At 35.1% G+C, this 11,909-nt stretch overlaps 1 protein-coding gene across 3 annotated transcripts; it reads right to left on the minus strand.

Moving 5' to 3' along the window:
• Positions 1-3,031: 3,031 nt before the first annotated feature.
• Positions 3,032-11,326, minus strand: LOC108453568 (uncharacterized). Of its 3 annotated transcripts, none has more exons than XM_017751738.2 (8): positions 10,762-11,326; positions 10,527-10,670; positions 9,681-9,707; positions 9,440-9,602; positions 4,241-4,345; positions 3,971-4,066; positions 3,470-3,583; positions 3,032-3,345 (listed from the first exon to the last, which is right to left on the minus strand). In XM_017751738.2, the coding sequence occupies exons 1-8, from the start codon at positions 10,936-10,938 to the stop codon at positions 3,290-3,292; spliced, it is 882 nt and encodes a 293-aa protein (XP_017607227.1). In that variant the 5' UTR covers positions 10,939-11,326; the 3' UTR covers positions 3,032-3,289. The 3 variants fall into 3 exon arrangements, with proteins under 3 accessions (XP_017607227.1, XP_017607228.1, XP_017607229.1); XM_017751739.2 differs by having other exon boundaries at positions 4,253-4,345; positions 10,762-11,325; XM_017751740.2 differs by lacking the exon at positions 3,971-4,066 and having other exon boundaries at positions 4,253-4,345; positions 10,762-11,325.
• Between the last annotated feature and the right edge of the window lie 583 nt (positions 11,327-11,909).

Raw genomic sequence — 11,909 nt, forward strand, 5'->3', positions numbered from 1 at the left:
TTTTATTTAAAGTGTCAAAAGTCACGTGATCTTTACTAAATCCTAGTAGAGTGTCAAATACCATGAGAAATTTTTACTAAAACTAAAAATTAAATTGAAATGGAAAATTGCACTGAAACTAATAATAATTTGATAAGAAATCTTCTGATAAACTGAATTAATAAAACAAAGCCCTCGTAGCTTAGTGAGCTAGCTAGGATGTGATTGACATGTCAATAGATGACTTCCGTTACTAGTACTTCGTTACTTCTGTTATTAGTACTTTTATACTTTTGTTACTAGCACTTTGGTGCTTCTATTACTGGCACTTTAGTGTGATTCTGTTATGGTTTTCGAACACTAATGCTATGACGTTTTTGTTATTACAATGTGTTGGGTGGTTAGCCCTGAGTATCCAACATTTGTCTTTGAGTCAACTCATGGTGTAATTAATTGCAAGCTAATTAATAAGATTGACCATGAACATAAGAAAATGAATATTAATAATAGTACGTAATAAAAAGCTAATAAGCTATAATAATTGTAAATAATTGAATAGAAATATAAGCTACTAAGAAAGTGGTGTAAATGAATGACATAATATATTGTGGTGTGATTGAAAGCAGTAATGCGTTATTGAGGTGAGTTAATAATTGTGCAAGACCTTGGGATGAAAAATGAAATTGAAATTGAAAGGTAAGATTCATAAATGAATCAAATGTCAAAACTAGAATATATGCATAATAGAAACAGTCAATAAATCATCAAGCTATAAGTTGAGGCTTAACTTGCAAATTCACATGAAATGGTTAAATTAATAACAATGTGGCTTAAATAAACTTAAAAAAATGATTCGTCTAAAGAGCTCAAGGTTATTAAAGACTTAGGATAAACTTTAATTATTCTTGTTACTTATTAAGCTTTATAGCTCACCTTTTAGTGGTTTAAAACGCGTAGGTGCAAACTTGCCAAGAAGTTGCTATGATAGTTACGAAGCATCACATCGCCCGATGATCCTATAAGGTTGTTTTTCAAATGTTAAAGTGTAATTTGTATTATATTAGTAGGATATATACTAAGTACCGTGATGAATATAAAGATTGTAATGTGAATCACATGTACTTAAGGCATCAATGTGTAATTTCATATGTCAAATAGTACTTGGAACTTGGGTATGGTGTAGTGGCTGAAGGATTAAGAAATTAGTTAATGTTTAAAAATGTGTAAAACTGTAATGGCTTGAGCCGCCTAAACGGCTCCTTAGCGAAAAAAATAACTCCAGTATCGCCTAAGCGGGAGCTTTGGCAACTTGGGTGGCAACTTAATGTACTTTTACTCTTTTTTGTTTTACTTAATTTCGTATAAATTCTTTAAGGATCTAAGTAACTTTTAAAAAATTAAGTAAATTCCTATATTTTACAAATTACCTAATTCTTTTGTTTTAATTGGCATTTTATGATTTTTGAACTTTGATTTGAAAACATAAAACTCATTTTAAATAGAATTTAAATATGTTTACATAATTTTATAAAAATATTTTATCCTATAACTTTTAAAATAAAGTATTGGTTTTACTCTAAAAACGTCTTGTTAGCATCTTGCGTTCAAATCGACTATCGCAAGGGATGTTATGGTTTGAGTTACCAAATGTCTATTAGACGTATGCACTGAAGCATATAAGAGATTTCTCGAAATTAACAATTTTCCCAAAACACTGCTCATATTCACTATTGATCCCTTTAACCATATTGGCTCCCTCAACGTGACTTCACCAAAAATGATATTGTCATTGAAAAAAGAAAAAGTTGCGTTATAGTAGGACCAGCCCTACCAACCTTAGCCCCTCTTAGTACACCCTCATAATTAGCAATTCGTAAAGGAGTAGAAAAGCCCTCATTGCAAATTAGAAACAATGAGGGATTTAATGGGTGTTGAAGACCTCTAAATAGGGTAATTATACCTCTAGCAGACCCATTAACCACAACAAAATATTGAATTGAAGAAACAAATTGCATCGACAAATTAACCCATCAATCCACAAAGCCTATTTTAAGCAACATATCCGCGATTGTCATTCAACACAATCATAATCTTTCCTTCTATCTAGCTTGAGAGCAAAATACCCCTTTCGCCTCGTGCACCTTTTCTTGAAAGAGTGCATAATTTCATAAGCCATTACAATATTATTAGAAATAAGTCTTCTAGGCACAAAAGCATTTTGAGCCTCTATAATGGTGCAAAAGTACTTGAAGCCTACTTACAATAGCAATGAAAATAATCTTATAAATAACAGTACAAAGGTTGATCAACCTAAAGTGAGACATAGTCCGAGCATTAGACTGTTTCGAGATCAAAATAATATTAGAATGATTAATTTCTGTCATAGAAGACCCACTATTTAAAATGGATAAACAATAATTCACAATATCAAAACTAATAATATGTCAATAATTAGAATATTGGCAATTTATTAAACCAAAATTTAGAATTTTGATGATTCAAGCCTATTAATGAAGATCAAATCACTTGAGAAACATATCCTAAGGATCGGATCGTTTATATAAAATTCTTTGGATTAAAGGAAGTTGGATTGAACCAAAACTTAAAGATTTATTTACCAACCATCTTTTTTTTAGTTGTTAATATAATATTGTATTTAGTTATTTTAACAATTGTTTAGAAGGAATTATGATTGACCTTTAATATCTTGACAAATCTAAAGAATCTTTATATATTTAATAGACTTATATAGGTAGTTATACTAATTATTAGGAGCAGTTATCTATTTAGTAAGTAATGATATTTGTAAGAATGCATTTCGACAATAAAACTTTTTTATGATTGATTTTACGTGGTGATTTTACGTGGTGAAAGATCTAATCTTTGAAGTATAAAAGAGAATTCTTCACTAAGATATATTAGAGCTAGGATTGTTGGTTGTATTGATTTCAAATATGGTAGATTCATCTTATCAAGTTAAGCTCAGTTGACATATAGAAACCAAATTAAGTAAACAATTTATTGACCCCTATTTTCACCGCGGTTTACGCAATTATTGCATCAATATCTACTTTCACCATCACTTTTGCTCATAATATGTTCTTACAGTTCAGCAGCTGGTTTAGGTCAACAAAGACAAAGATGTTTTGATAGTACAATGCACATTCAAACTTTAGATAAATCAATACACATGTTCAACATAAAAAGTTGCAGCAACAATAGAAACATTGGGGGAAGCACAATCACGATAATATGATAAAAAAAAGACGACATAAATGGCCAAGTAATGCTCTGCTTGAGCTGTGGAGTTTTATGGAGAAGATTTCCAAACTGCCTCTGAAGAAGGATTTTCAGAAAGTTGAAATCCTAAATTAACAAGGAAAATTAATCAAGAATGAGCAGGACATGATCCTTTGCCAATCAGATGGGAGAATTAAGATATAAAGAAGATGAAAACCAATATAATAAATGCAAAAACTTGATTTATTACCTGTAGCGTGGCCATGGAGTAAAAGATCACCATCATTCTCATGACCATTTGCAGCATCAAACATGAAGGACGCTTCAGGATTTGCCTCCAAGGAGGAACCAGTAGGAAGAAGTCCTACATTTTTAACCCCAAAAATAAAAAAATAAGTAACCATAGGGGTAAATTTTACTAATAAAGAAGCTTTTTTTTGGGGTACTGTTAAGCTTTCATTACATTTTAAGTTGGGAGGAGACGAGAAAGAATAGCACTATATACATATTCGAATCATGGACATCATGGCAACAGAACTTAAAACTACACAACTTATTTGCCACTAGACCAGTGGAGATCATGCCAGTAGAACTTAAACCCCCACAAGTTATTTACCACTGGACTATTAGCTGTGATAAAAACATGTGGCAATTGGAGAGAAGAATTAAAAAAAAAATACAATAAACAAGATAAACTAATATGATGAATGCAAAAAAAGAAAAAGAAAAAGAAAAAAACTCAATGTATTACCAGCACCAACGACATTGTTGAAAATTTTATCATGATTGTTCGTAGCACCATACTCAGGCAAGTTATAATTTGCAGTAGCAGAATTAGTCCAGTCTCCTAAATTAACAAGAAAGTTAATTCAGGAAGCCCTGAGAAAGACCTTGAAATTAAGAGTTAAATTAACCAGCATAAAACCAAAAATTTTAATGCCGAAAAGACATGAAAATCCTTCGCACAAATTGGGGGGAAAAAAGACACAAACCAAAAATATATAATGATGAGTACAAAAACCTGCTTTATTACCCTGACTATTAGGGGCATCAGACCCAAAGGGCAAGTTATGATTTGCAAAACCAGCAGCAGCAGCAGCAGATGCCGTAATGTTGTAGTCCTGGTCTGCAAACATGTTAAAAAAGTCTATCAATATGATATAGATGTTTTCATTGGAAAACAATATCAACGGAAGAATAGGAATTAGAATTCTACATTTATTTAATTTCTTTGGGAGTTTTAGTTTTACTAGGTTTTTTATTTCCTTATAAACTTTAAATTAGGAATTCTATTAGGACTTTAAATTAGGAATTAGATTAGGATTTTCCTTTGTAATTAACAGCCTATAAAAAGGCTGCCAATATGAAATAAAAGGGGGTTTTATTTTTTATCACAAACGTTAGTTTGGGAAGGGGGTTCAGTCAAAGACGAATCTGCCTTTGAGTAACCATAGGTCGAAGCAAGGATACTTTCTCGTCTAGACCTGTGACTAGATCTTACGCCAAGGTGCATAACAACTTGGTATCGGAGTCAGTTGTCATGGGTGACGAAAAAACTTTGACAGCCAAGCTGGAGGCATTTATGGAACAAATGGCTACAAGGCAACAAGCATTAGAGGAGCAGATGGCGATTTTATCTCTTTCGGTCCAAAAGACAACGAAAGAGAATTTAGAAAAAAATAATGAAGAACAAGGCAGCAGTGGAGGCAAGAAAAGAAATTCAGATTCACAACACGGTGGGGGCATGGTGCCAAGATACTCCAAGATGGAATTTCCCACTTATGATGGTGTTGGTGATCCTTTAGGATGGTTAAAAAGATGCAAAAAAAATTTTGGCAATCAGCGAACCAACGAAGAAGACAAAGTCGGCTTAGCTTCATTCCATCTCTTAGGAGAAGCACAATTGTGGTTTGATCAAATCAAGGAAGAGGAGGCAAATTTGGATTGGGGCGTTTTAGAGTGTTGTCATGTCGGGTTTGGGCCACCTATGAGTAATAACCCCTTGGGGAACTTGCAAACTTGAGACAAAGCTGGGACGGTAGAAGAATATCAACGTCAATTTCAATCACTCTTGGCTAGGACTCTCGATCTTAAACCTTGACAACAAGTAAACCTTTTCTTCCGGATCGAGAGAGGAACTTAGAATTGATATCGAGATGCAACAACCGGAAACCTTGGAGTTGCAATGAATATGGCTCGAGCTTTGGAACGGAAACAAAAAGTCTCTTCCAAGATGTTATCTCAAACCAATCTAAACTGGTCAGCTTCCCAAAACACTGGCAGCAATTCCATTATTCCAACAACTAAGAGCTTTGCAAAGGGAGGAGGACAAACAACGAAACCAATGGGGAATAACAGCAAAATAGGTTCTTCTGCACCATTTATCAAAAGATTGACACGAGCAGAGATGGCGGAGAGAAGGGCTAAGGGATTGTGTTATAATTGTGACGAGTCTTACTCCATGGGGCACAAATGTAAAAGGCTATTTTGGATAGAAGTACCAGATATTGAAGATGAGCAAGATGATGAGGTAGATGATCTTGAAATTTCCTTACATGCCATTAGAGGAACTTGCAATTCATCTACTATGCAACTACCAGCAAAGGTGTCAGGAAAAACAGTGTTAGTTCTCGTTGATTCAGGCAGTACACATAACTTTCTACGCAAAGGTCTAGTGCCAAGATTGGGACTGAAAATACAAAAGAAAAGGGGGTTGCAAGTATGTGTGGCAAACGGAGAACGGGTTCCTAGCATTGGCATTTGTAAATCAGTACAGTTCGTTGTGGCCAATGACAACTTTCAAGTTGATTTTTATACAATACCATTAGAAGGGTTTGATATGATTTTGGGGGTTAAATGGTTGTGTACCCTTGGTCCAATTTTATGGGATTTCAGCTCCTTAATTATGCAATTTGCAGTAAACAAGAAGAAGATACTTTGGCAAGGCAGCACCGGAGGAAGTTCCACGACTCGACTTGATCTGAGGACGGATTTAACTAATATAGTATTAGATAAGCTCTTGGTAGAATTTAGCATTTATTCCAATAACCGTCAGGTTACCTCCTAACATAAATGTAACCATCGTATAACTCTCAAACCAAGAACGGGACCAATTGTAGTCGGGCCTTATCGATATCCACATTTTCAAAAGGATGAGATTGAGAAGCGATGTGACCAAATGTTACAACAAGGAATCATTCGACCCAGAGATCACCATTCTCTTCTCCGATACTATTAGTAAAGAAGCATGACGGGTCATGGCGTTTTGCATCGATTATCGAGAGCTTAATGCTTGCCTTTGTTAAAGACAAATATCCGATTCTGTCGTGGATGAATTGTTGGACCGAACTTCATGGGGCAAAATATTTTACAAAATTGGATTCTGATCGGGATATTTTCAAATTAGAATGGCAACTATTGATGTGGAAAAACTGACCTTCGAACCCACCATAGACACTTTGAGTTTCTTGTCATGCCATTCGGGCTTACCAATGCCCCTTCCACATTTCAGAGTTTGATGAATGACATTTTTCGCCCTTACTTGCGTAAGTTTGTTTTAGTCTTCTTTGATGACATATTAATTTATAGCAAAACATGGACTGAACATATGCATCATGTAAGATTAGTTTTTGAACTCTTGCGGGATAATATGTTGTTCTTAAAGAAATCAAAGTGTTTCTTTGGAGAGTCTCAGGTAACCTACCTCTGTCATGTCATCCATAGTGAAGGGGTCGAGGTTGATCACACTAAAATTAAAGATGTCACCGATTGGCCAACTCCTAAAACTACCAAGGCTCTACGAGGCTTTCTTGGGTTGGCAGGATATTACAGAAAATTCATCAAGAATTATGGACAAGTGGCTGCACCCTTAACATCTCTTCTAAAGAAAAATGCCTTCAACTGGACTAAGGAAGCTGATGTTGCTTTCACCCAATTAAAAACTTCTCTTTCAGTAGCCCTAGTTTTGCAATTACCCAACTTTGCGAAGGAATTTGTGGTTGAATGTGATGCTTCGGACAGCGAGTTTGGAGCTGTACTACAGCAAAAGGGACACCCCATTGCCTTTTTCAGTTGCAAGATTGCAGATCGACACCTTAAGTTGGCTGCCTACGAACGTGAATTAATTAGTTTGGCAAAGGCAGTGACTCATTGGCGACCCTATCTTTGGGGAAGGCATTTCCTCATCCGTACTGATCACTTCAGTCTTAAGTATTTGTTAGACCAATGACTTACGACATCTCCACAACAACATTGGATCAGCAAGCTAATGGGGTTTGATTTCCGAGTGGAATATAAAGCAGGGAAGTTGAACAGGGCTGCAGATGCTTTATCTAGAAAAGACGAAGACTTACCACACCTCATGACTGTTTCATTCCCTCAAGTTGAAATTCTTAAAGCCATCACACGAGAAATAGAAGCTTCCCCAGAATTATCACAACTCTAGCAAAGAATTCTACAAGGAGAGTTGGGGCCCGATTGGGTTGCACAAGATGGGTTGATTTTCTTCAAAGGGAGGTTGTACCTTTTACCTACCTCACCAATTATTCCCACTCTTATCTCCTCTATACATGCTATGGCACATGAAGGGGAATTGAAAACATTGCATTGTCTTCGCCAAGATTTTTTTTGGAAAGGAATGAAGCTTGCAACCTCAGAATTTGTGCAACATTATTTAGTATGCCAAGCATACAAATGGCAAAATTTACAGCCCATGAGTTTACTTCAACCTCTTCCAATACCACAACATGTTTGGGCTGATATTTCTATGGATTTCGTGGAGGTCTACCCAAAGTAAAAGGAAATCAAGTACTTATGGTGGTTGTGGATGATTGTCAAGTACGCTCATTTTTTACCTTTGTCCCATCCATTTACTGCTATATCTGTTGCTACCGTCTTTTTTGCAGAGGTATTCCGACTTCATGGCTTGCCTGAATCCATAGTTTCAGACCGTGATAAAGTTTTCCTCAGCCTGTTTGGGAAGGAATTATTTCGTCAAAGTGGTTCTAAGCTCGCTTTTTCCTCAGCATACCATCCCCAATCTGATGGTCAGACAGAGGCAGTTAACCGAACAATAGAAATGTACCTACGATGCCTCTCTAGTGATCGTCCACGACGGTGGGTCGATTGGGTTCCATAAATTTGAGTATTGCTACAACACCTCATATCACTGCGCCCTAAAGGCCACTCCTTCCAATTAGTATACGGTAGGGATCCACCTCGACTTCTCTCCTATTCAATTTGGTTCTACAAGGATTGAAGCATGGATAAGGCTCTACAAGATAGGGATGCACTTTTACACAATGCTCGGGATAGACTCTTGCAAGCTCAACAACGAATGAAAGCCACTTATGATTTGGGGCACGAGAGTTGAATTTTAAAGTCGGGATTGGGTTTGGTTACGGCTTCAACGATGTCGACAATTGGCGATAACTAAGCGAAGCATCACAAGTTATTGCCAAAATATTTTGGTCCTTTTAAAGTCTTGAACAAAATAGGATCGATGGCCTATCGGCTTGAATTACCTACAGAGCGAGAATACATGATGTATTTCATGTTTCTTTCCTCAAAGAATACAAAGGACCTCAACCAGATGCGGTAGGAGACTTGCCCTTAGTATATGATGGCAAGGCCTTGCCTACTCCACAAGCTATTATTAATACCGGGCTTAATCGGGTCGTGGGAACTATTAGTGCAATGGGCGGGATGCCCTCAAGAAGATGCCACTTGGGAACCAATTGATAATTTTGAGCGACTTATCACGAATTTGAGCTTGAGGACAAGCTCAACTCCGAGAGGGGGAGTAATGATATAGATGTTTTCATTGGAAAACAATATCAACGGAAGAATAGGAATTAGAATTCTACATTTATTTAATTTCTTTGGGAGTTTTAGTTTTACTAGGTTTTTTATTTCCTTATAAACTTTAAATTAGGAATTCTATTAGGACTTTAAATTAGGAATTAGATTAGGATTTTCCTTTGTAATTAACAGCCTATAAAAAGGCTGCCAATATGAAATAAAAGGGGGGTTTTATTTTTTATCACAAACGTTAGTTTGGGAAGGGGGTTCAGTCAAAGACGAATCTGCCTTTGAGTAACCATAGGTCGAAGCAAGGATACTTTCTCGTCTAGACCTGTGACTAGATCTTACGCCAAGGCGCATAACACAATACAACACCAAGCAATTTAATCAAGTTGTGGCTCGTGACTTATATAATTACCAAAGCATGTTTGCTGAAGAAAACCAGCCATGGAAGGTTGAAAGTATGTTGACCCTGTCTCTCCCGAACTCACTAATCCATTAACACTTTGTAAAACAGCTCCCGAAGTTGCTAAAACTTGACCACCTTGCACATTGGTCTGCAATGCAAACCATTCTACCACCTGCAATGTAGAATTCAATTCAACACTCAATGGAATATCAGAAACTCAAATATTCAATATACAGCATAATCGGCATACCTTTTCCAAAGAAGTAAGCATTTGCCCCTGCAATTGAAGAGAGATGAATTATAAACTTTATCTAACATAAGAGAATACTACCTCAACCAAAAAAATGGTGAGAACAAACCCTCCCCAACATGAAAAGAGACGACAAAACCTATTTCGGTACAAAAAGAGCATCCGAAAAGCTGTAACACATTTCCAATTCAGCTGGACGAAGAGAAACCGTCCATGAAATTACAATAATTATTACAGTCAATGTATTCGACTATAGATACAAACATGATCAATTATTACAATGAATTATCTGACTGATAACTAATAACTAATATATATATATATGTATGAACAAATCCACAAAATAAATTAGAATAAATATAGAGAAAACTCGATCCAATGACACTTAAACAAGGGATCTAAAAATTCCCCTAATTTCCTTTCTACTACTAAGTTATGGCCTTATCATAAAAAAGAAATAAATAGTGATAAATCTTTGAATAAAAGATACATAAACTTAACCAAATGTTAAGTACTAACTACTAAGTAAAAATGGCAATAAACATAAATTATAAAATTTACAAGAAACAGTTTTCTGAACAAGTATTTTTTTAAAAACAAAGATTTATATAATACAAATTTCCGTACATCAACTTTCCATCCAGTGGGATTCCCCTGAATTGTTCCTCGTTTGCTGTCTATAAAAAAGCAATTATGATTTCACAAAATAAGATTAAAAAACAGTCATATAAATGGGTATTCTAGGAGATTTCAAGGTTTTCCATGTGATTCAAACAAATTTATGATAATTTAAGCTAATTATTATTGAAATGAAACTAAAAGGAGAGAGGAATGGGAGTGCAGAACCTGTGCCTCAAGCTTTCTCTTAAGTTGTTGGATCTCATTTCCCATAACCCCAATTTTAGACTTGTATTCCTCTAGCTCCATTTTCGTCTTCTGGTGTTCATCCTTCAACTTTGGGATCTCTTGTTCCTCCTCCTTACGCCTCATCTTTAGTTATAAAATCACCAAAGCAAAAATTAATCAATTAATTAATTAAAGACATAAATAAACGAAGGGGAAAAGTTGACGATCACTGTACTTTAATTTTCAGTCGATATCGTTTACAGTTCTCGTTATGTTTATCCTTCTGAGCTTGCGTTTTCAGAGATTTGGTACCCCTTCGTTTGGCTTGGATTCCGGTCTCAGCCTCCACTGCCGCTTCAGCGCCGCCCGTACCCCCCATTTCTTGAGGCGGCTGCTGCTTTCTTTTCACCATCAAACTAGATTACAAGAATAAAGCTGCCTCTCTACTTGATTACCCGGAATTTGTACTACACACTACTTTCGATTCCAAACAATTGATTGAATCTTTCAAAAAACTTGCATAGGGAATGGATCAAAGATTCAAAAAAACAAACGACGACTTCAAGTCAACGCCTCTAGATAAGAACAAAACGAAGAAAAAGTGATGAAAAGGTGAGAACCGTCCATTTCTGATAAACCTCCGAAAGGCTAAATCGGCAGTGAAGAAAAGAAACTCATCATCTCAAATTTTGAAGAGAAATAGTCTCTTCAGTCGAGTTATATAAAGATAGCAGAGCAAGGTGCAAAGTTAGAGTTCTGTTTTGATATAATTGTACTCAGTCCCTATACTCTTTGTTCATTTAAAATTTAATGTCTTTACTTTTAATATTAAGAATTTAATCCTTTTATTTTTTGTTTAATAATATGTTTTTTGAAGTTACATGTAAGATACAACAGTTCCAATCAAAACATATGGCAGAAATTCGAATCTAAGCATTCAAATTTTCAAAGTCTCGACTTTACCAATACAACCAACGTTTTATTAGATCATGTGTCGTGTCATTAATTGAACTTTAATTATTAAATTAAAAGAATAGAAAAACTAAACTTTTAAAATTAAAAAGTAAAAATACTAAAATTTAAATATACAAAAATACAGGGACTAAAAATAGAATTAAACCTTTTTTTCTCAACTTTTTCATCTGCTCGCGCGAAAATTTCTCTCGATACCGTTTTCCTAATTTCTTTTAAAAATCTACTTTTAGATTTAGAATATATCATAAAATTGGTATCACCATGCAATCCGACATCAAATTCGATTCTTTTATATAAAATTAACTTTTATTACTTGAAGCTAGTCTAATTTTTATTTAACAAATATAAAAATATACATATAGTAGAACTTAAATTTTTGTTTGATAATTAGATTAGTAAAATTTTAAA

This window comes from Gossypium arboreum, chromosome 1 (assembly GCF_025698485.1).
Source record: "Gossypium arboreum isolate Shixiya-1 chromosome 1, ASM2569848v2, whole genome shotgun sequence".
In the NCBI taxonomy this organism is placed as follows: domain Eukaryota; kingdom Viridiplantae; phylum Streptophyta; class Magnoliopsida; order Malvales; family Malvaceae; genus Gossypium; species Gossypium arboreum.